The sequence below is a fragment of the Fundulus heteroclitus genome, chromosome 22 (genome assembly GCF_011125445.2).
Source record: "Fundulus heteroclitus isolate FHET01 chromosome 22, MU-UCD_Fhet_4.1, whole genome shotgun sequence".
Taxonomy (NCBI): domain Eukaryota; kingdom Metazoa; phylum Chordata; class Actinopteri; order Cyprinodontiformes; family Fundulidae; genus Fundulus; species Fundulus heteroclitus.
This window is the reverse complement of record NC_046382.1, coordinates 21,349,372-21,370,538: the sequence shown is the minus strand read 5'-3', so window position 1 is coordinate 21,370,538 and position 21,167 is coordinate 21,349,372. Positions and strand designations below refer to the sequence as shown.

The 21,167-nt window shown below is 44.5% G+C and overlaps 1 protein-coding gene across 2 annotated transcripts; it reads right to left on the bottom strand.

The window, feature by feature from the left end:
• Nucleotides 1–634: 634 nt before the first annotated feature.
• Nucleotides 635–20,985, bottom strand: trim8a (tripartite motif containing 8a). Of its 2 annotated transcripts, none has more exons than XM_012880569.3 (7): nucleotides 20,639–20,985; nucleotides 16,059–16,662; nucleotides 5,445–5,540; nucleotides 3,714–3,947; nucleotides 3,590–3,621; nucleotides 1,934–2,049; nucleotides 635–1,805 (listed from the first exon to the last, which is right to left on the bottom strand). In XM_012880569.3, the coding sequence occupies exons 1-7, from the start codon at nucleotides 20,650–20,652 to the stop codon at nucleotides 1,147–1,149; spliced, it is 1,755 nt and encodes a 584-aa protein (XP_012736023.2). In that variant the 5' UTR covers nucleotides 20,653–20,985; the 3' UTR covers nucleotides 635–1,146. The 2 variants fall into 2 exon arrangements, with proteins under 2 accessions (XP_012736023.2, XP_021163226.2); XM_021307551.2 differs by having other exon boundaries at nucleotides 1,147–1,805; nucleotides 20,635–20,985.
• Nucleotides 20,986–21,167: the final 182 nt, after the last annotated feature.

The following is a 21,167-nucleotide window of genomic DNA, read 5'->3' as shown; positions in this document are numbered from 1 at the left end:
GTCCTACAAGAGAACACTGCAAAAATGGATCGAAAAATAAGTAAAATGTTCTTAAAATTTGTGGTTTTGTCCTAGATTTGAGCAGGTAAATAAGATTATCTGCCAATGGAATGGAGTATTTTGACCTCTAAAATAAGATATTTAGACATCCTGCACTTCAAATAAGATGACGGAAAGGAGTTGTTCCTATTTTAAGGGCAAAAGTCTTATTCCATTGGCAAATAGTCTTATTTACCTGCTCAAATCAAGGACAGATACACTGATATTAAGAAATTTTTTTACTTATTTTTAGTTCCGTTTTTTTCAGTGAAAGGGATTGCTATCATGTGTCGATAACTGCGAAAACTGTTCCGACAGATCAAGATTTACAAGCCTGAACGACATGTTCAGGGTCATTTTGGTCCAGACTTTGACTAGGCCCATCCAAAAACCTCATTCTTTTGAGACATAGAGGTAGACTTGCAGGTGGAGCTCTAGTTCATTGCCCTCGAATTCATGGATCCATCGATTATAGAAAAGAAAAGCAGCCCCAGACCATCACACTACCACCACCGTGCCTGATTGGTTGCATCATGTCCTCTATGTCGCCTTTAAAGACGACAGTAAGACTGAAAGAAACCCTGACGACTCCTTCAGAGGTTTTTAAATCTGCTCATTTATTCGACATCTTTCACATACTTTGGTTTATTGATATTCTTCTATAAAAAAATACATGAAAAAAAACTGAGAGGCATTTGGAGTCCAGTGTTTTGCTTTTCTCTCCTCGAGCCACGCCGACCTCCCTGCTGCACGAGGAGGTTTCCCCCCCCCCCGCTCGCTTTCAGCCACAAGCAGGAAATAATCAAGAGCTAAGGAGTTGCAAGTACATTAAAAGTTGGTGCTAACAGTCTCTTTTAGGCACTGGAGTCCGACCGGCAGGACTCGTGATGAAGGATATGTCACTTCCTCGTTTGCTGCTTGGATGCATTTTTAAGACTAAAATATTCACATCAGCACTTCCAGTGAAGTTAAAAAATAAAAAAGAAACTAACTGCAACCTTACAACGGGTTTGGGAGTTACTAGTGTTACTGTGATAAACGGCCTACGATGGATCTCCAGAAGCGTTAAAAATAAAATAAACAATCAACCAAATCGCTGATTCTGGTTCATTTGGTCCCATAATGCTTGGCTGAAGACTGGCCATACAGGCCGTAGAAATCCGGGTGCCTGGCAGCCGGCGACGCGTCCATCAGGCCTCTGACGGGAAAATGCTGCAGGGGCTGACTCGCAGGAAGCAGGGCATGCGGGGGGAACTCCTGAGAGGGGAAGGTGTCCGCCGCCGGGTACGGAGGCTGGGCGCGGGCGGCCGGCGCTCTGGAGCAGCAGCAGTTGTTCAGGGTGCACATCAGCACCTTCCTGCTCTCGTACATGGGCTGCTGCGCCGCCGCCCCCGCGCCGCCGCCGCCGCCGGGGAAGTGCGAGGACGGGAACAGGTTTCCTGAGTGGTGGCTGGAGCTGGACCCCAGACCCACCATGTGATGAGCCGCAGAGTCCAGGAGGCGACCGGAGGTGTGGGTGGTCTGTGGGAGGACCTCGGAGGAGTACACGGACGAGGAACGGTGGCTCTGGTCGCTCAGGAAGGCCTTTTTGCTGCTGTAGAGTAAATGCGGGGGATCCGGCGGGGAGGAGGAGGGTTCTGTGTTACTCTCCAGGAAAGCCATGCCGTACTTCCTCTTCTGCAGGCCTGAACTCATTCCCAGCTGAGAGCCAGCGTGGCTGCTTTGGGACTGGACGATCTCGAGGATGGACGCTTCATTGAACGGTTCTGAAAATGTGACGGTTCGGGAGAGAGGAGGCACAAAATGATGAGAAAACATGCCGCATCACACCAGATTAACAAGTTAATTCCTGACTGGTTGCACTAATCTCTTCCTTAGTGCTTCTCGCTCCTACCTTCCAGCATTTTCCGCAGGTTCTTCTCCCTCGTGGAGAGGTCGGATAGAAAATGATGAGAGTTGAGCTGGCCCACTTTGAGTGGAGGGATGGCTCCACTTAGATGTGAATTTAACCTGAACAACAACAACAAAAAAAGTCCCAAATATATAAAAAAAAAAAAAAAACACGACCTGGAACCATGTGATTAAAGCTGCTGGAATTCCCTAAATACAAGTCTGCTCCATTTGGGACCTTTTAGGATTAAATAAGTTAATGGTTATCTTTGCAGGATTAAAGGTGATGTAATTCATTAACACTCTGTACCTTTACCCCTACGGGCCAACATCAGCGGTATCGAGCACAGGACAGGAACAGCGATGCACTTTAAACCAGATTTAAACCGGCCGGACGACACGGCAGTATTAAAACGTCCGTGCGGGTCCTGAAATTATCACATACCAAGGGCCACGACATACTGAAACAAGCTCAGATCACCATATTTGTAACCGATCTCCATAAAGACGAGCGAAGAAATTCATCAACAAGTTTAAAAAAAAAAAAAAAGGTTATTCCAGTGACGACGATCTGATGCCTTTCTCGTTTTTAAATCAATCACATACAGCTGTTCCCCATAACCGAGATAAGAGTTTCAGTGCTTCAATTGCTCTCAACACAGCCCCAGATGTTATCTAATGATACGCGTCTATTTTAAAGGCCCGTTTCATCATTTTATAGCACCACAAAACGTACAAAGCTAACGTAAGTGATTCCCTCCCGAAGCGGTAACCGTCCATCTGGAACCGCAGGGGCCCGGCTGACGAATGTCCCCAAACTGAGAGCGGCTCGGTTAGTTTATGATCCCGACTGGAATATGACGAGCGGATGTGTGGCCTCATTAGGGCTGCAAACATGTAATATTCTCTAATGCTGAATGAAAATAAGTAGCTGTAAAACATTGAAATCAGGTTTGAAGAATTTGAAAAAATTGCAGAATTTGAAAAAATTGCAGAATTAGAAGAATTAGAAGGAATTTGAAGAATTTGAAAGAATTTGAAGAATTTGAAAAATTTGAAGGAATTTTAAGAATTTGAAAAAAATGTGAAGGAATTTGGAAAAGTTGAAGAATTTGAAAAAATTTGAAGAATTTGAAAAAAATGTAAGAAATTTAAAAATTTGAAGAATTTGAAGAATTTGAACTGGAAGAATTTGAAGAATGTGAAGAATTTGAAGGAATTTGTATCAAATTGCATTGATTTCAATGGGAACAGCAAAAAAAAAAAAAAAAAATCGCACATAAAGTGAAATATTTTAAAAAGAGTAAAAGTTAGCATAACCATGACATATAGCAGGCATGCCAGGAACAAACTGAACGTTTTGATACCAAAATTGTTTAAATCGGTTGAAGTATGCGGGAGTAGTTAGACACCGACGGAATAATAATAATAAAGAAAAACAGGAAAACAATCAGTGAGAATGCTGTATAGCATTCTCACAGTTCTTTGTGATACTGATATTGTGTATAGTGTTGATACATTTGCAATACAATGTAGGAAACAGTGCCTTGCCCAAGAGCATGACTCAGAGGATCAAAACCCCATTAACCATCTATAGGAAGATCCCCACTGACCCCCAAACTGATCAGATTACTATTTGAACAGGCAAATGAAAACTTACTTATCCATCAGCAGCTGGTAAGGTTTGGTGTTCTGAAAAAAAAACGAAAAGAAAAGGATTCAAGGGTCGTATCAACGCACTCCTCACCACATCCACAGCCCGAGAAGACGTTCTGGCTTCGTACCTTCATGAAGGTCAAACTCTCGGCTCTCTGGAAGAAGGACTGCGCCGAGCTCAGGAGCTTCTCCGACTCCTGCCGCTTGTCGTTGAGCTGCAGGACCTGCTGGGAGTTCTTCCTGGCGTACATGGTGTAGGTGCTCTCCAGCATCTGCACGGTCTCCGCTTGGTTGGCCTCGAGCAGCGCGTGCATCCTCTGGTACTGGGCTTGGACGCGCTCCTTCAGCTCGCACACGGCCTCCTGAGGCGAGAGACGCACGTCAAAACGGGCGCACGGGCTGACAAAACGCAGGCGGATAAATGCATACGGAAGAGGTTTTTTTTTTTTTTTTTTTAGAAGAAACAGAGAAGAAAGGAGCTTCCTGTGTTCTGAGAAGTGAATCAGGTAGAGGCTTTACAAAACACACGTTCCTGCATGCTAGACGCTGTTGTAGATGGATTTAGAAGCTGCTCAAAAGACGTAGAGGAACACGTCAGTTTTCGATGGGGTGGGGAAAAACGTGCCGATTATCCAAACCGATATGCAATGGGTAACGTGTCAGGGAACGAAAGGATGCCACATCATTTGGTGAACGTGATCTACCCACAGAGGGCTTAAGCCAAAGCGAAAGTGAAAAACAATTTGCTCTAATGTCGTGGCGGCGACTCAGATTGGTGCCCGGTAGTTTGGAGACCAATGCCGAAATATGCCAGGAGGCCACTCAGAGAGCGAGGAGCCATTGGTCAAGATTTCTTGACCAATCAAGTCTTGACCAATTTCTTGACCAAGTCAAGGTTTCTTGCTGTGTGGGAATTTTGCTGCAGGTTGAAACTGGAGCACGTCACAGAAAGATGGCGTCGTGAAGACCAGACGTCAGGTGAAGGAAGTGAAAGCTTGGGCATGAACATAATCTAATAGATTATGTACGTAGCAGATGCTGCCTGATGAGTTACAAAATGTTCTGTTACACCGGTTCTCAGGAGAAATGGACCTTTGTGAGAAGCTTGTTTCCGGATACCCAAACCTTTCCACCCAATTCACACCTTTTAAAAACACATTTATGTCAAATACTAAGCAGATGTATCTAAACTTCTGAATCTGATTTAGCAAATTATCTAAAAAAATCTACTCTCACTCATTAGTTTCCCAATTAGGCCAATCATTTTGTTCACCCCAACTTAGTGAGTGACAGTTTTTTTAAAATATATAACCTAAACCGTAGATCATAAAAGGAGCATTAACATATTCCTCCTCTTCTTTATACCGGAGAGTCAAAAAGACTTTTAGCTCTATAACCAGATTTAATACCTTTAGAAAATAGTTTCTACCTTTTAATGCTGCATTAAATAGTGTGAGAAATAGAACAATAGGCCTTGCAGATGGCACCTGGTTTCTGTCTTCATGTGTGCAGTTTAGTGTATCAGCTGTGAAAGGGTTTAGACCAGAGTTTTCTACCTTCAATGAACATTTTCTATGCATTAGAAATCTACTCATCTTTATGAATGCAATCAGATGGAAATGACTTTAATGATAGACTTTCAGACAGATCTGGCTTTGAAAAGAGCTGAAACTGGTTGAGTTACGGACATTAATGTCATTGAAAGTAAACGAAAGAGGCCTTATGTTTTATTTTTGATTTTATAACAGGGGGGGAAAAGGCAAAGCTGCCTTTATACACATTTTTTTTTTTTAACCCCAGAGCCACTGATCCATTTATAACCCAGCGTAAGTTTCTGCACGGCGCGTGCTATACTTCACCTTCAGAAGGGTCTTATCTGACTCCAGCTTGCCGAGCTGCTCGTCGATGCTCTGAACGCGACAATCCAGTCTGTCTTGCTGCCTCATTAGCATGGCCTGTAGGGAGAAGACGTGGATCAGAGAGTGGAAGCACAAAAGGAGGCACTAAAAAAAACAAAAAAAAACACAAAGACAATGATATATACAGACTCAGCTGCTCTGACCTCAGCAAACCTCACACAACCATGACTTCCTCCACAACCCCGATTAGTCAGGGGAAACAGCTGCCAGCGGCGAGCGCGTGCAATTACCCATTAGGAGGGAAGCAGCGACGCGGCGGGCACGACTGCACAGATCTATCTCTGATCGCTGCGAAAGGTTTGCGAGGAGATCCTGTAAACGATAAACGTGGCCCATTGTTGGGATCGGTCGACCTGCTTTCAAAAAAATAAAGAGCTACAAGAGCCAAAGGCCAGCGAGAGAGCTAGTAAACATAATCCCCCCCCACCTCCTCTATTTACAGCAGGAGATAGAAATCAATCTGCAGTCACAAACCGGCAGCAGGAGCAGGAGCAGAGGAGGGCAGGTATGGTTTTTAATGAAGCGTTCCTGCACGGCAAAGGCACCGCCAAGCCCTCGCTGTCAAGGCAACAAAGCCTTGCCCGTGTGTTTACGTGTCAGAGATACTTTGTACACAGGGGAGCAAAAGAAGCACCATCTCTAAGTTTCTTCTCATGTTGCCTTAGACGCATCACTCGCTGTGAACATGCACGATAAATGCGTATACGACGTCGGAGAACGACGGATGAAAAGCGAGGTTAAGACAGCGAAAGGGGAACGAGGCCGTTCCTTTGACCCGTGGAGGGAGTTTGCTGGGTTGTTACATGAAGGTATCTGAGCAACAGGAGACTCCTGGGCAGCTGACAACACTCACGCTGAAAGCTGCAGCTGATATCTTAACTCCACGCTACGCAGGAGAGAGCCGGCAGCCTTAACCGGTCTTAAACAGCTCTTAGAAGAGGAGCGTTAGCGACGCGGCAACATTTGCGTTTGTGTAGATCTGCTAGTGCTGCTGTTAAAGAGAAATCAACTACAGTAGTTTTAGGTTCCGTTCAGTTTGTTTACACAGCGCCAATTCACGACACGCGTCGCCTGGAGGCGCCTTACAAAGTCTAATTCGACCAAATCATACAGACGGATCGTTCAAAACGTCTTCTGTCTAAGGAAAACCCGGCAGAGTGCATCGAGTCTTTGGCTTGCAGCATTCACTCCTCCTGAAAGAGCGTAGAGCTACAGGGGCCTGCTTTGTGTCTTTGGCTTTGCAGCAATCCCTCATACAGAACATGCATTCAGCGACAGTGGAGAGGAAAACTCCCCTTTAACGTTTATGAAACCTCCAGCAGAAACAAAGCTCAGTGTGAACGGCCATCTGCCACGACCGACCGACCGACCGGGGGGGTTAGGGAAGACAGAGCAGAGACACAAAAAGATCATAGAAGCACTGATCCAGGCATCCTGTCTATGTTAGAGGGTAATGGCAGACTAGCTCCATAGCTGGCTATGTTTAGGAGAGATCATTTTCACAGGACCAATCAAAAACCAAAAATCAAAAGTCTAGCAAGCACAGACTAATTTTAGCATTTATCTGGAGTTGCTCTTCTGTAGTTTGATATTATCTTGTTGCTACCAAAGAACAATTACTTTAGGCTTTGTTTTGCAGCTAAATGCTGTTGGTTGTTGCAAAATCTGATTTAAATTGGTGCTTTTAAAAGTTTTTAGTTCATTAGTAAGCTGGCCAGCCAGATTGATAATGTGTAGCACTCTCAGTTCTGCACATTATCAATCTGGGTCTGCTCCATTTAATCCGTTTGGGGAAAGGAAGGACGTTCAGCAGAACTCTCTGAGCTGATTGGGCGAAGTGACACCTAGTGCCCGCCTACCAAAGGTTGGTTTCAGCCAATCATGGTATCAAATTAAAACGTTGTAAGCAGCAGGCGCCATGAGAAACTACAAGAGGTTACGCTGGTCAAGGCGCTGCTTACTGTTCTTCTTTCAAAGAAGAAATTATGGATTCTTATAAAACAGATGTTATGGCAGCAGCTACACACGCGTCCTCCTGCGCTGCCGTGCTTGTTTTGCTCCGGCTGTGGGCTCGGCAGCTCTTGCTTCCCTCTCAGCGGTAGGTCCCGCCTTAAACCATAATACTGCAACATGATTGGCCTGAACAGTTTTTGCGTCTTGCGTGTTTCGTGAACGCACAAATCCTACGAGAATTCAGCTTGCAGGCAAGGTCACTTCCTTACAGACACATTTCTTTTTCAATTTCAGTCCAGACTCGTTTTGGAAACTTTTTTTAAAAGACTCCAATTCAAAGACCTCCAGTTTTTCCTTCCTCTGCAAGATTTCTTATCAGGCTGGCAGTAAAACGTGTGTCTCCTGACGGTCGGCTGTGGTCAGATGCAGAAAATGATAATCACAAAACCTCCAGGCTGCTTTTCTGGACAAGGATCCCCATATTCTGCTGTAGAAGTCGACGTTTTCTCCATCCTGTGTGATTAAATGTTGCTTCAGGCAGCAGCACCACAGCAGAAACCATGAAACGCCGAGCTGTGTGTATCACAGTTAAGGAGACGTCCTTCACAGGCACCCCTTTTTGCCCTCTGAACTTGCTTCTGCCTTCTGTTGACTTGTTCACGAAGGTCATATTTGTACAGGCGTGGCTGCACATGAAAACAGCACAATGCTCTGCAAAGCCTGCCAGAGGTTCATCCACAGTCTAAAGAGGTCGTGGATACCTCTCCCAGTCTTTTAGTTGCCCTTCATTTAAAAATCATTATAGAAAATGTCGCATACTTCTTTTCTTATTTTATCTAAATGTAAAACACTCCTCTTTACACTGTGCAGTAATCCTGTTTAATAATCCTGTTTAATAAGCGACTTCAGCTGTATAGATATCTCACTACCTCACTGTTGTTATTACCTGGTACCACCTAATGTACAACGTCAATCCATTTGTACATAAGTCATCCTAAATATCTGCATTATTTCCCTTGTACTTTTATTCTATTGTTTATTTTTTGATACACTGTACATATGTGGAGACACTCTATATACCTTATGCACCTTTTCCTCCTTTTGGCACCTTCTTTTGTTTATTAGGCCGATGTGTGACAAGTGAATTTCTCCACTGTGGGATCAATAAAGCCCTATCTTATCTTTATAACAGTTTTTTTTTTTAACTAAACTACTCCGTCTTCATTAAGAGATGAAAAAGAAAACCTCTCTTCATCTGATAGTTCTCTTAGGATTTCTCTCCTAAGAATGAGGCCCTTCTTACATTACGTTCAGGCACATCTTGCAGCTATTTTTAACGCCAAATATTGACCGGCAAAGGTTTGTTTTCAAAGACTTTGTTCGAGTGGCAATCGATGCCTTGTTGACCCCTTTCTGAAACGGACGGCACAACAGGAATAGGAACTAATCGTGCACGCAGGGACAGGTCAACGCGAGATTATTTGGCGATAAAGCGGAGCGGTGGAAGCCGGGCCATTTAGAACCCGATAAGATATAAGAGCGACGGAGCAGCGAGCCCAGCTATTATGGAAAACTGCGTTATGTTTTCATTTCAGCGGAGCGTAACAGTGAGCAACAGCGGGATGACAACATGCACCTCTCGAAATCTGGCAAGTTCAGCAGGAGTGTGTCTCTGAATTACCTTGAATTGTACTGAAAGGGACTGTGTGAATAAAACGACCGGCATAAGACGATTTCCCTTTGATCTGCCGGTAAAACGCAGAAAAAACGAGGCTTTTAATCTGTTCATCAAATGAATGGTAACTGCAAACTTTCCACTTTTCTGGTCGGTAATGAACAACATGTCTTTGTTTTGACTTTAGCAGAAATCAGATCAAGCTGATTGAGTGGGGACATTTGCTTTCATACATAAATGAGATTAATCTGGTAATCCCATCATTTTGTGTCAGATCCAGAACAGCTACATCCATTCCTCTTCTGTGGTCCGTTTTGGGCGAGATGGCAGCTCAGACCTGGGAGGAGGCCTAATCGCTGCATCTCTGGATCAGGCTTTTTATTTGCTATTACTGCGCAACATTTAAGCTTACAATCTCCACGTCACAGTTACCAGGTTCCCATTGAGCGCATAAAGAATGTGAAGAAAAGGTCTCCTGAGTACTGATTAAATACAGTTTTATTTAGCTGTGAAGCTACAGAGTGTTTAAGCAAACATATTGCATTTTACTGCACTAGTTTAAGCAAGAACAGCTAATTTTAAAACTACTTGTAATTGGGTACAAAAGTAAAAAAGCCTTATTGGGACGTCCGCTTCTGCAGAACGCAAAGAACAACCGTATTACATCTCAACTTTGATTCTTGATCATGTAACGGGAAGCTTTGGCTAAAAAAAAAAAAACACCTTCTTAAGCATTGTGAGGATACTTGGTCAGACATGCGGGGTTGCTGGTGTCAAAGAATACCAAAGTCTTAAAAACCAACGGTTTCTAAGTCAATAAACATCCTTTCACAGATTAAAGTCTTTTTATGAGCTGCCAGAGAAAGTCCTGAAGTGCCAAGCGTTTAATGCCCCTCCCCCACCTGTTGCTGTCAAACAAATCATTGAATGAAGGCGCCAACAATTGTCCTGTGTATAGATTTTACAGTTGTGCTCTCGGCTTACAAAACAGCGAACCCTCTAAGGCCGACTTATATTTCTGAGTTACTGGGTTAGTTAATTATGAACCATCTGGACCCCTCAGGTCATCAGAGACCAGCTCAGTTATCTGGACCAGAACCAAGCAGCATCCTGAACTCTGGGACAAATCTGAAACATGCAGAGGCTTTCAGATTAGGGCCAAAAATAAAAATTGTGATTTATTTTAACCATAATTGTGATTTAAATTTGACTTTCCTCTGTGTTAACCACAAGCAACACAAATGGCCTGTAGATAAAGATGTTTGTCAACAAGGACTATTAAAAATAAGAAATGTATCTGTTTTTATTAATCAAAATATTATTATTCAAGAGAATAGCTTGCTGAGTTGGACATCAATCCTTGTTGAACATAAAGTGCAGCCAACAAACACGTCTATGTATTAAATTGTTGACCAGTACTTAATGCTATGGTGAGATTTCTGAAAGTTTCTGGTAAAAAAAAAGTATGATTATATAAACTTTAAAACATACAATACAATTAGATTATCTCACTGCTGCAAATTCTCTTCCCTTCCATGTGGAGGCAAACCCACTTTAATGGATCAGACACGTCCTTTAGATGTTGGTGACATGATTAGTTTGTTAAAAAGCCAAAAATTACAGACCTCTGCGATTTGGAAATTCCGCTTTTTAAATTGTGATTACATTGCAAATGCAATTAATTGTGCAGCCCTATTTCAGTTCCCTTCAAATCAGGACCAAAAACATTTTTGTTACCACCGCTTTTGATCAAATAATCATATAAACTGCTTGACTAATCCCAAATGAGCGACTGAAGCGTGAGATTGAAGATACACATCACTGCTCTTAGGGAGCTGGAAAAAAAAAACCCTGCTGGTGATTTTGTTCCAGCTATCTGTGTTAAATTTGTATTTTAATTTCGTTTCTTTCAAGCAATGCTTTTCAATGTTCGTAATAGTGAGCTCTCCTTTATAAGCAAAACTTGAAGATTTTTGCCATTTTATTGTCTTTCTTTTGAGTTCCTATAGAGCTCTTTTGATCGGCTTTTATGCAGAAGTGGCCAGAGTAGCCAAAGGTACACAAGTAAGATCAGCACTACTTCAACGTATTTTTACTCCAGTAAAAGTAAAAAGTTGCCATCTAAACATTTAAACAAGAGTAAAAAGGTATTTGGTTAGAAGGCTACTGAAGCACTGAGTGACTGATCATAACAACTGATTATATTTAATAATATTTCTTAGTAATATTTAATAATTGAATATGTTAAAATGATATAATCAGCCAGGCAACAATAATAAGTCATGTACAAGCTCTGGTATTTAAAGTCAATAAATAATTAAATAAATATCTAAAGAAATACCAATTGCAAAGTAACAAATTCAAGCAGGGAGACGCTTAATTTTTCTACATAAAACTCGTGAGAACAATACATACAGCATTTAATGTAAATACTGGATGTTAGAACGATACAAAGTACTTCCAATGACAATATTGTTTACTGTGGGTCCAAATGGCTCGATGAGCTCAGCAGAAATAAAATAACATTAAAACTACAAAGCTTGTGTACAAATAGGAAGTCTCACTTCAACATAAACTAAGTGCGTGTCTGTCTGGTGCGTTGTTGTTTTTTAGGGTTAAAACAAGTGAGCTCTTCATTTAACGAGGTTACTCACGGTGGGTAACCTAGAAATGTGACTCTAAGAGTAGCGATATTTTTTAATAATATTAATCAAGTGAAGGTAAAACGCACAGTGCAGTAAAAACCTAACTCATGTGAGTTCATCTTCTAATTGGCAGGCTGGTGGTTCGATCCCCCGCCCTGACCGTCTCAGTCCTCGGGCAAGACACTTGACCTGCTGCCGGTTATCATGTACGGCTACTAATATAGCTCACCACCGCGAGGGTGTGAATGTGTGGGTGAACGACTGACTGCGAGGCGTTTTGGGGCCGTCGCACTCGATAAAGCGCTGTACAAGTACAAGCCATTTACCATTTTACTCCTACTTCAAAAACTTACTCCTAGTAAAAAGGGCTGTGCATAAAAATCGATACAAACATTAATATTGATGTTTTTAAAAACTATTTAATATCGATATTCTGGTTTTCAATATCAATATACCTCCCAACCCCTAGGGGGCGTTATAACACCGCACCATTACTGTTCACAGTGAAGAAATGCAAGTGAGACGAATTTTAGGAATGACCGACAGGATTTTAGAAGCTCCATCGTCCCTAAGATCAGAGGTTTGTGCACATTTTTGGTTTCTGTGATACGTTAAATGCATAGAACCAATATATCAGTGTTCAATAAATTGAACATAAATATAATATTTGTCTGGTTTTGTTGATTGAATGATTGAGCATTAATTTGAAAGTAATAAATATCGATGTTGGAGTCAAATCAAATGAAATCAAGCTGAGCTATGTATCGAGAATCGCATCGAATCCGCTCACCCTAGATTATACCCTACTAGTAAATATAACTGAGTAAATGTAGCCCACCACTGCATGTATGCGTATTGTGACACACAAATATAATCTTCGGGTACCTTGGTACAAGTCTGTGTGTCAAAATCAAACATCAATGTAATAAATAAAGGCTGTTACATACTAGTAACTCCAATAGTGGACATGCCCGGTTATTCTAGCAGCGTCGGGAATAGTCGTTTCTTTTCCGTTTTAAATAAAATGGCCGAGCCCACGTTACGTCTGGATGATCTGATAGAACGGACTTTAACGAAGGGCCTCACGGTGAGCTGTTGCGAAACGGCCGTATATAAATAGACTGCATTGCAAATTTTCTTCTCTTTTTTTTGTTTTTTTGGCACAACTATCATGAATGCGTGTTGTTTTTAATCAAGGTGATCATCCAGTGAGAGTCTAACCGCCAACGCTCACATGACACCCGCTCTCTGCTGGTTTTTACGTCACACCTTTCAGTGGCTCGGTGCATATCTTGTATTTACAAAACGGCGGCAATGGGTTGTCAAAAATGGTTGCTTTAAATCCCATATAGGTGCTTTTTTTGTCCTTTTTGGCCCTCGGTCATATTTTCCAAGCGTTTTCATCCTCCGTCCTACTCCCATTTTAGCCTCCCCATCTTTGAAAAGGCAAGGAGGAGGCCGGGGCTGCGCAGCCACATGAAAGGCTACCTTTATCAACCTTAAATCTGCCGATGATCACTTTCCACGCTGTCCTATTTAGACGTCCCGACACCAGCGGCTTGCCAGGAAGCTCATGTTTAAATGAGGAGCCTCGGGCTCAATGAACAGAGAGCCTCTTTCACAATCAACAGACAAATATTCTCCACTTCTGATGTCAGTGCACTGCCCTCGGCATTCTGGGAAACTGACTCACTACAGCCAAGATAGGAGAAAATGCAAACAGCAGAGGCCTCCGTCCGTGAGCGATGGGTTCCTGCTGAGGTGCCTCAGAAAAAAAACAAAAAAAAAAACAAGGTGAGGCTGTGTGGGAGGGGTCCTCCTCCGCTTGGCCCCCCCCGGGGGACAGCGTCGCTATTATATTACCCGTTCTTTCTCATCTCCGAATTACCAGCGAGCGTCGGAAAGTTACCGCTTAAGCGAAAACCTCCCTCAGAGAAACCGAGGCTCAGCAAAGATATGAACGCATCGTTACTGCTTTGGTTTTTCCCTCCTCCGTTTTTTTTTTTTTTTCTTTCCCCCAAAAGCAACAAGAGTGCTGCCAGGGGAATTTAAAGTGCTTTCACCAAAATAGACCACAGCTCCGTCAAGGAGAAAGACCTCTCAGTAAATACTGATGAGAAGCCACTCTGGGCCTCAAATTACTTTAACAAACGATGCAGCGCAGAAGGAGCCGAGCGAGCGCCTCGGCCGCCTCAGGAATCAGGAGTGCACTCTGGGGCGTGAGGGTCCGAGCATGGACAGCGTTAATCTGAGAGAAGCCAGGATGTCTTTTTCCTCCCTGGGAATATACAGTTGTGAAAGAACAAAAAAAAAAAAGAAAGATGGGTGGGTGTGTGCATGCAAGTGTGCAGAGAGAGGGAGAGAGAAAGAGCAGCTGTGGAAAGGGCTGAACAGACAGCTTTTGTCCCATTAATAGCTCGGAACCAGGGACCGGGGAATGATTTGGGACATTTTGATTTACTCTGGAGATAGATTTTCCTTGCAACTTTCCCTTTTTTGGGGAAAATATAAATCGCAGTCGCTAAAAACCATCCAACGAGAAAAGGAACACAGCGGACGTAAAAAGCGTCTTCGCTCTGTGGCTATCCTTCCTTCGCCCGTGGGGAGGATCAGGACAGAAATGTGTACGTGGGTGGCTGTCGTCGACACCTTTCAACTTGCACCAGGCTTCGCGAAAGCCGAACAAGCCGACGTGAGATTTTATCCGCCAGAGCATCACAGAGTAGCACATGATTGTAAAATGAAGGGTATCTGTATCTGTTTTTTTTTTTTTTTAACCAGATACAAAGTGACGTGAATAAGGGATTTTTAGTTTTCCAGCCCGCATGCCATTCTGCTAGCCTCGTGAGACCATCCTGATCTCGCGAGCTTTCAAGGTTTCACTCGCAGATCAGTCTGGCTACTTTCCGTTAAAGAAAATTTGGAGCCGTTCACCAAACGAACGTCCAATCAGCGTTGGCTTTGAGGCGGGTTGAGGTGTGACGCAACGAGAAGCGCGACCGTTCAGTCTAAAGAACATGGCGGCTTCAGCCGATGAAACTAGCGTTAGCGTGGCTATCGAGCAAGTTTTATCGGAATTACAGAGTATTTCTTCACTGAAAGAAGAGCAAAACACTGCTCTGGAGGCTTTTCTCAGAGGAAAAGAGGTTTTTGCTCTTCTCCCGACTGGTTTCGGCAAGAGCTTGTGGTTGTGTTTTCGTCGTCGCTGTCAGTACGTCATATGCTTCGTTGATCTGATTGGTTTATTTGGCCCGTCTATCACCAATAGGCCAATCAGCTAACCAGTATTTTCGCCCCTTCCCAAAATTACTTCAACGGAAGGTTTCCAGATGGATATGCGGAGAAAATCCATCTGGCGGAGTCAGGTTAGCATTCTGTTGGGTGGCCAAAGAACTCAGGTTTGCTCTCGTTTGACCAGAGCCGAACCCTCCGGACAGATCGAAGCGAACTGCAATACGGGTTTTCTTGCAAAATTACACCCAAATTTACAACCAAATTACACCCATTAAAATTACACCCAGGCATACACTCTTTACCAGTAAGATGACTTTTAAAACCGTTTAGCTAGGTTTCTTTTAGGGGTATCAGAGTAAATTGGGCTGCATATATAAGGAGGCGGTACTTTTCTGATTTTATTTGCGTTGCTTTATCACAAAAAACACAAAAACGTGGTCGTATAAGGTGACCAACGTGTGGGAGTGAATACTTTTACAACACACTGCAGCCCGGCCGTGAGAGGCTGGCTGATGCGAGATCCATTCCCTGCCTTGCGCCTCCCATCCGGAGGTCAACCCTGCCAGGACCAATCATAGCTCAGCAGATGAGTGCTTCTCTACAGCATCTGTTGCCCACCTTTCTACATTCCTCCCTCCGGATCGCCTCGCCTAGACCCAAGCGTACGCCCCGCGGGAGCAGATGAAACGCTAAATTACAGGCAGCGACGTCCACGTTGAACCGCTTCAACCAACGCCGGTGGATCTGCCCCCCCGTCGTCACTTCCGGCGAGTGGAAACTACATCCCAGCACTTACCCGGGGGCACAGCGGCGCTAATGCAAAGGCGTGGTCCTCTTTGGCGGGCGGTGTGATCAAGGTTAAAAGCTCTGTGTGTGTGTTGGTGTGTACTTTTAACTGCTTAGAGGCGTGGCTTACTTTCACTTCAAATCAGACATAATAAAAAAAAAAAAAAGCCAACTACTGCACAAGATGAAACCTTTCCTGCCTCGAGACGTTTCTCTTTCTCTCACAGCGAACTGCTGCGAGGACGTCGGCGCCGTTCATACCTGCATTTGCACGCGCTGCGTGTCCACGTCGCACACCGTGTGCCTCTGGTTCGTGCAGTGGGAGATGTAGCAGAAGGGGCACAGAGCCACCTGCTCCTCCTCGCAGTGGAGCAGCCGGTACTCCTCGTGGGTGGGACAGGTCCAGGCGCTCAGCTCCTCAATGTCCACCAACAGGTGTCCCGGCGCCGTGCAGGGCTGCTGGAGGTGCGTCTGGACGTGCGTCTGGCAGCAGGGCTCCTTGCAGCGCAGGCACACCTTGCGCACGGGCAGCGGCGGGCCCCGTCTGCAGAGGACGCAGTGCAGCACGGCGGGGGCCTTCTCCGCGTTCAGGGCGTTGAAGCGCTTGACGATGTTGGCGAGCTTGAAGTTCTTCTCGGGCGCCGGCTTCTGGTCGTAGTCGTGGTTGCACTCGGGGCAGCGCACCGCCGCGCTCTCCTTGGCCCAGGCCTCCGAGATGCAGCCCTTGCAGAAGTTGTGCTTGCAGGGCAACTGGATCGGCTCGTCAAAGACATTCAGGCAAATGGGGCAGAGGAGCTCTTCCTCGAAGCAGTTCTTCCAGCTCGCGTCCATGACTTCGCCGGGCATCCAGACTGATGGTGTACCGCTGCAAAGGAAAAGAGGAGAGGCAGGATTTAGCTTCCAATAGATCACAGAGATAAGAGAGAAAAAAAAGTTAAATATCCGGTGACTTCTCACTACATTTATACAGTGATGAAACAACAAGCTACATAAACAGGGGACATAAACAGTGGTAACAGCAAGGAGGGGGGGGGGGGGGGGCACGTAGGGCAATTTGATGTTAAGCTCTTTCACTATCATGGGATTTTTAAGATAAGACGGCATTCTTTACTTTGTTGAAACTTTTATGTATGCATTTATTTATCTTTACACGATTTTCCGGTTTCCAGCGCTGCTGTTGGCGCAGCACGGTTTCCATGTATGTCACTGGAAAGTTCAGTGGAAGAAAAAAAAAAAACGTAGAAGGGGAAAAAAAGAAACGCACGCCACACCACTGCACACGTTTACTTTTAATCTTCTGGTTAAAACAGAAACAGTTTTGTTGCTTTCCTGCTGTCCGTGTACACCACAACGGTACACGCTTTCTCTGACAACGGCGCAATTTGGAAACGAGCTCCAGAGTGAAAAGATTAAAAAAATAAAATAAAAAAAAAAAACGAAATTTCTCCGTTGCCGTGTACCCAGAAAAAACGCAATCTCCCTGTGTGGAGAAGCCCCCCTCGCACATGTGCGGTATGACTCCAATCAGTAGAAATGAATCTGCATGCGCACACCATGAAAGGATCCCGATACAGTTTTATAATTTAAGTTAAAGGGTAACTCACCGTTTTACTTTTTCTTCTTTTTTTCTATAATATACTGCATACAATGATGCCTCATAGTGCTGCCAACATATCCCGGTTATTATTTTGACAATTTACTGCACATATGTTGAAATCCTGTTTTTGTGTCCATAACCGCCTCTGTGGCGCCCTCCTAAGGTTTAACGAGTGTACTGCACTTGGAGTTTGAATCAGTATTGGTATTGGCAGCATGTCTGCCGCCGTAGAATATAAAAGCGGCCCAATGTCTCGTACGTGCCGTCATAGCGAGTTGGAATAGTGAGCTTTAGGGCTGGGTATCATCTAGGATGAGCCGATTCGATTCTCGATACATAGCTCACGATACAATATGATTCTCGATATAGCTCAGAGTTGATTTGATTTGAATCCAGTATCGATATTTATTACTTTCAAATTAATGGCCAAAGTCATTCAATCAACAAAACCAGCCAAACATTATATTTATGTTCAATTTATTGAACACAGATATATTAACAGGAAAATAAAGTGTGTTTGGTTTAATGCATTTAACGTATCACAGAAACCAAAAATGTGCCCAAACGTCTGAATTTTAGGGATGAAGGCGCTTCTAAAATCCTGTTTGCCATTCCGCAAATCTGCCTCACTTGCTCTTCCTCACTGTGAACAGCAATGCGCGCTGTAATAACGCCCCCTAGGGGTTGGGAGGTATATCGATATTGAAAGCCAGAATATCGATATTAAATCGTTTTTAAAAACATCAATATTAATCTTTGTATCGATTTTTATGCACAGCCATAGTGAGCTTTGTGATCTAGCGATTTTTTTCAGGTTAGCTATTTAGTAGCTTAGCATTCAGTTAGTTTATTTGGCATTTATTTACCTTGTTCTGGTAACTCAAACACGGCCCACCCTCAACCCCCGCACGTTCCCTGTCCCGCCGAGCACCACCTGCTTTAGGCCCACCTTTCAAATATTAGATGTGGGCGGGGTAAGGCTACCCTTTAAACCCCCGCCAATTGGAAAATTGGCGCCCTTTTAAGCAGGGCGTGTTTGTGTGCATGAGTTTCAAAGAACATACCGCCGTCTAGTGGACTGGCAGGGAAATGACACGCTTTCTGGCTGTTTTCCTACTAGCTTCTAGAGCAGTGACATAGGTCGTAATTAAAACGCTGTCATGTAGATGTACTAAGGGAAATGAAACAACAATCCCGTTTTTAATAGATCGTTGTAGTTTACACGTGGTTCTAGCCGGAGTAGTCTTGAGTGGATTGTGAAACAGACAGATCCCATTCAAGAGTTTGGTAGAGACTCACACGGTATGGCCTGCACAGCTATCCACAAGCAGGTTTTTAAAGCGTATCGTGTGTCGGTCGGATGAGAAGCCTATTGGAAATGCCAATGCCCTGTTGGACTTGGCACCTGCCCATAACGGCAAAACTATCAAGACCTGCTTTAATGACCCTAGTAAGAATACTCTTGACTGGCCAGTAAACTCGCCTGAACTAAACACCTCATAAAGATCTACGTGTTGTCAAGGGGAAGGTGAGAGATACCAGGCTAGACCATGCCTGCGACCTGAAACCTTCAGCCGGCGCTTCCTCAACACTTCAGCGGAGCCGTGGGCAGATCGCCTCCATGCCACGCTGCACTGATGCAGTCGTTCATGCAAAACCAGAACCAACAAAGTATCTAGTGCAGACATTGTACAATACGTGGACATACTTTCTGTTTGGCCAACACTTATGTATTAAAAATCTTCTTTTTTTTCGCCCCAAATGGCTCTTATAAAATGCTGTAATTTTCGAAGATAATAAACCATTAGCTGTAAGCCATTAAAGTACTTCTTGATTCTGAGATCATACAAGTTGCTATATGTTAGAAAGTTCATATTTATTAAATTCAATGACAAAGTGGATTTTTAAGGCTTTTTAGCGCAAGGCTCATTAAAAATATTGCGCGGGGTGTCACGTGACCGATGACGTCATTCGTTGACAAGCGTTGATCTGTTGACATTGCAAGAAGTTACTTCCTGATTGCAAACTCGCTTTCTCAAGCACAAATAGACGGATTAAACATGGCTAAAACGTGTCCTTGCTCAATTGAATCGGCAAGTAGCCTCTAAACTTTCGTTTCAGACGCAGCGTTGCCTCACGAGTCCTGAGTGGAGTTTTTCTTCCACTCCAGCCTGAGCCCAGAGAAGCTCCCTGCGCTCAATCAGAGCCCACCGAGCTCCCTGCTGATGTCGACGGGTTGTCTCCGTGTTTACATCCGGACTGTCAGCCAGAACCGCGATTAATAAGCCCCGATTCCAATTATACACCAGCAACCCATTTCGTTTATTCTCCTAAAATGTTTTTCTCAGACTTACCCGAGTCGTAACAGACGCTTTGCGCTGTCTTTCGTGTTAAAATCATCACTTTGTGACTCCGCATGTGAACTTGTCGTTGTGTACTCCATTGAACTCTCTGTAGCGTATAGCCTGGGCTACATCAACGAACTACGTCATAGTTCCACGTGACCCAATTGGTGGATTTTCAGCCTAGCGTTCCCCGAGGGACAATTTTTAGACCTCCGACGGCACAATCACGATCTTAACGCCACATTTTTTTTTAAAATATGGTCACTAATGCATGTATTTCCGAGTTGGTCGATCTCAGAATCAAGAAGTACTTTAACATCTAACTGAATGCATCGCCTGAGTTTCATTTACATCCATTACTTGAATAAATGAACCTTTTGATGCTGTCCTAATTCATGGAAATGCACCTGCACACCACAAGAGCATAACAAAAAAATAAACAGAAACTATGGTCTTGCTTTTAGGTTTTGGTGAAACCAGAAGACTGTGAGTGGCCCCCATCCGGCCACCCCTGTAGATGCGCCCCTGGAAAAAAAAAAAAAAAAAAAAAAAACGAAGGGGGGGCAGGTACACAGATCTGATGTTTTAAAGCAGCTGAAGAGTAACAAAGTGATTTCAGAGTGAACTCGCTCAACCCTCTGGACAGGTGAATGGCGATCAGCCTGAACAACAGGGCCACACACGCCGCGGCGTCTAAAAGCGAGTGACAACTTGCTGCCGAGAACCTGACTCCTCTCTCTGTTGTTACATTTCTCATTTACACGCAGAAACGTCGCCGTCAAGTGAGCTCTCTCTCTCTCTCTCTAAAAAAAAAAAAAAAAAAAAAAAAAAAGAAGCAGACATAACACTCAGCGGGGATTTTTTTTTTTTTTTTCGCGGAAGAGAACGACGTTACCAACTATTTATTGTCCATGTCGTCGGCAGCCTCCGGGCGCTCCTAGAATAAAGCCGAGGAGCTTGTCATCCAGCCCCGCGATCAAAGCCAGCTCCCCCCGCTTAGATCCCAGCCGTCCGTCCGTGCGTGCGTCCGACGCGGCGAGCCCCCCTCCCCTGACGCCGGGGCTCTCAGGACGCTCCCGGCCGCTTCTGTCGACTGTTTCGCTTTCCCGTCCAACTCTCTCTCCCCCCGGAGCGAGAGCTTTTTACCGTAAGCAGAGGCGGACGGTGACGGTGCTCTCACACCGACTCCAACCCCCAGCTCCGACACACCGTGACCCGTCACAGAGTTGACACACAGACGGGGAGGAGCCGAGAGGAGGAGGAGGACGGGGAAGGAAGGGGAGGGGAGAGAGGAGGAGAGGAGAGGAGAGGAGAGGAGGGGCGGACACACGGAGCAGAGGACCGGCGTGACCCGTCCGGGAACCCGGAGCGGAGGCCCTCAGGGGCCCCAGGCAAGGGTCTGTAAACAGGAAGGAAGTGTGGGGGAAC

Bases quoted from the DNA above. Each gene is read 5' to 3' on its own strand.
- trim8a (XM_012880569.3), bottom strand. The intron at 3,948-5,444 runs GTGAAGTATAGC...CTCTCGCCTCAG, and splicing joins CAGATAAGACCCTTCTGAAG to GAGGCCGTGTGCGAGCTGAA. The intron at 1,806-1,933 runs GTAGGAGCGAGA...TCACATTTTCAG, and splicing joins CCTGCGGAAAATGCTGGAAG to AACCGTTCAATGAAGCGTCC.